Raw genomic sequence first — 3,195 nt, 5'->3', positions numbered from 1 at the left:
ATTAGTAAAATCTAAAATGTAGTTATTGGGATGAAGTGATACATAACTAAAGAAGGATGGCATAAATGTACAAAGCTTTAAATTATATTGATCATTCAATGTATATTGAGTGGTTAATATCAATGTTCTAAATAACGTAAGGCATCATTTGGCGGTAATATCAAAGTTAAGTTATGGCAAGCCTTGGTGAGTTATGACGTTTTTCAAAGCGTGATTATTTTATGTACATTAAAAGAGATGAATCATATAATTGTCGAATTTTATCTAATATATATAGTTTTTAGAAGTGTTATATTAATATTTAATATAAAAAAATTAACAAAAACTCAATTATTTAACGGCCAACAAAAAAATCGAAAAAACTTGTACCTTGAAATAAACTCCCATCATAACGTGATAAGACACGTATTGACACGTTCTTTGTGTGTCACGTTGAACAAACCCCATCTTTAATGTTTTCGTAACGGCTACACCACGTCTTGCGTCACGGCACGCCTTGAGATGCATCATGACACGTTTTTTAGAACCATGGTTAATATAAAACAACAAAAAAATTATTTGCTCCAATGATAATAAGTGCTCAATATAAAAAACTAATACTAATAAGCTTTAAAAAAAAGTTCCCTTTGAAGATGCTCTTATTGATTTTGCGCAAATTTAATTGATATTTTAATGAACTCACTAATTTTTGCTTAGTTAATTATTAGAAAATGATAAACGAGTTTACAATAATTTATCTTTTTCTCATACTTAAGTAGTTGATTGCATTCAATTTTCATAATATCACAATGTTTTTTTATTATAAGTTTTTCGTTCATAAGAGATTTAAGGTCAATGTAGGGTTCTCTCAAAAAAACTTCTTCGAATTTGCGTTAATGCTCAAAAAAAAAAAAAAAAAAAAAAAAAAAAAAAAAAAAAAAAAAAAAAAAAAACTGCAGTTTCAATCTAAAAGATTATTATTGTCGTTGTTGATATGTTTTGTCTTCATCCTTACATAAGATATAAAAGAATCACAAAACTTTAGTAGTTCTTCAGGCAGATTAGTGTAACCTTTTACATATATGTTTGTTTGATGAAAAAGACAACCATGATATCATTCGTGTACTTATTTTCTCCATATCATGGAACTAAAAGTAAACATTGTTTAATTGTAGAAATCAAGAACATGGCCATTAGGTTATCACAAGTATAATGGCAATGCCACTCTAGTAGCCCAACCAATGAATACACCTCGATCTTCATATTCTTGTGCTTTTTCTTGGTTATAAATAGCCACCACACGTCCACCATGAATCATAACCAAAACCTTATCTTCGTCAAAATATAATTCTCCATAACCATTATCCACTATGCATCAGAAGAATACCATTATCGTTCTCTTAGTTTCCCTTTCATCCCTCTTAGCTAATGGCCAGCTCGATTACAACTACTATTCGTCATGTCCTAACTTGCCTATGATTGTTAGATATGGTGTTTGGGCAGCTATGAAGAACGACACCAGGATAGCAGCATCTCTTCTCCGTCTTCATTTCCACGACTGTTTTGTTAATGTAATCATTAATCCATCAGTATATATAATTCATACCATTAAAAGTACCATTTTAAGACTGTGTCCTATTGGTTTCAGGGTTGCGATGGTTCTGTGCTTCTGGACGATACTAAAACCTTGAAAGGGGAAAAGAAAGCTGGCCCGAATCGTAACTCAGTTCGTGGGTTTGATGTCATCGACAACATAAAAGCTGATGTAGAACGGGCTTGCCCATCGACTGTTTCATGTGTGGATATATTAACCCTTGCTGCTAGAGAATCTGTTTTTCTGGTACTAAAAGCTCATAATCTTTAGTTTTTACGCTAGTTTTGTAGTAATAACTAAAGTTTAACCATCTTTGTGCATGCAGTCAGGGGGACCAAACTGGCCTGTTGCACTAGGCCGACGAGATGGGCTGACGGCAAACCTGAAAGCAGCAAACGAGAACCTGCCAACACCCTTTGAGCCGCTAGCAAACATCACGGCGAAGTTTGCTGCCGTAGGGCTTGATTTGAGGGATGTGGTGGCTCTCTCAGGTGCACACACCATCGGGTTAGCTCAATGCTTTACGTTCAAGAACAGGCTGTTTAACTTTAAGGGGACAGGTCAACCTGATCCTAACCTCGATTCATCTCTAGCCTCGAGCTTGAAAACCTCATGCCCTAACGTCGATAAATCAAACACGAACCTCAATTCCTTAGATATGTTGACTACTTACCAGTTCGATAATGCTTACTATAAGAACCTTGTGAACAATGGTGGATTGCTTGAATCGGATCAAGCCTTGATGGGTGATCCACAGTCTGCCGCGATAGTCAATGATTATAGCATGTACCCGTATCTTTTTTACAACGATTTTTCGGCGTCGATGGTGAAACTCGGTAATATTGGAGTAATTATGGGGCAAAATGGTCAAATTAGGAGGAAATGTAGTCAGGTAAATCTGTAACTTGTTGTGATGTTGAGAATAATGTTGGACTTTGATTCTTTGTGTCATTGTATTGAGCAAAGAACACTTTGATTGTTGAAGTCAAATATTGTCTTTATATTTCATAATTATAAAGGTTTTCCCAAAGTAGCATAATATATATATATATATATATATATATATATATATATATATATATATATATATATATATATATATATATATATATATATATATATATATATGAGAAAAATGAATATACCATTAAAAGTATATAAGCTTAGGTACTCAAATTCACCATACTACATAATTTTATATCATATAATACATTCTAATTGTACAATGTTCATGTAATTTAACTTCTAACTTGATTTACTTCCATGATTTTTATAAATTACACATTTAACTTTCTCTTAAATAAGTTTCATTTAGAACGACAATATATAAAACTATAAAACGTAGTAGGTGTTCGACAAAAACACGTAATAAAAGAGAAAGATAATAGTGAAAATTTGAAAATATTGAATCTAAATAACGTTGGGGTTGATGTTTAAGAACATTATAATGAATATATCAAACAAAACGACGTATTATTATGTGTTTGGGTACCTAAGCTTACATACCATTAAGGGTATATTCACTTTCCCATATATATATATATATATATATATATATATATATATATATATATATATATATATATATATATATATATATATATATATATATATATATATAT

At 31.5% G+C, this 3,195-nt stretch overlaps 1 protein-coding gene across 1 annotated transcript; it reads left to right on the top strand.

The window, feature by feature from the left end:
• Window positions 1-1,281: 1,281 nt before the first annotated feature.
• LOC145006540 (peroxidase 10-like) lies at window positions 1,282-2,557 on the top strand. Its single transcript, XM_078965616.1, has 3 exons — window positions 1,282-1,550; window positions 1,628-1,819; window positions 1,899-2,557. Exons 1-3 carry the CDS (start codon window positions 1,350-1,352, stop codon window positions 2,475-2,477), a joined length of 972 nt encoding a protein of 323 aa, XP_078821742.1. The 5' UTR covers window positions 1,282-1,349; the 3' UTR covers window positions 2,478-2,557.
• The last annotated feature ends 638 nt before the right edge of the window (window positions 2,558-3,195 follow it).

The sequence above is a fragment of the Lactuca saligna genome, chromosome 7 (assembly GCF_052625555.1).
Source record: "Lactuca saligna cultivar CGN05327 chromosome 7, ASM5262555v1, whole genome shotgun sequence".
Lineage (NCBI taxonomy): Eukaryota > Viridiplantae > Streptophyta > Magnoliopsida > Asterales > Asteraceae > Lactuca > Lactuca saligna.
The sequence above is the reverse complement of the archived record's forward strand: the minus strand, read 5'-3'. Positions and strand labels throughout refer to the sequence as shown.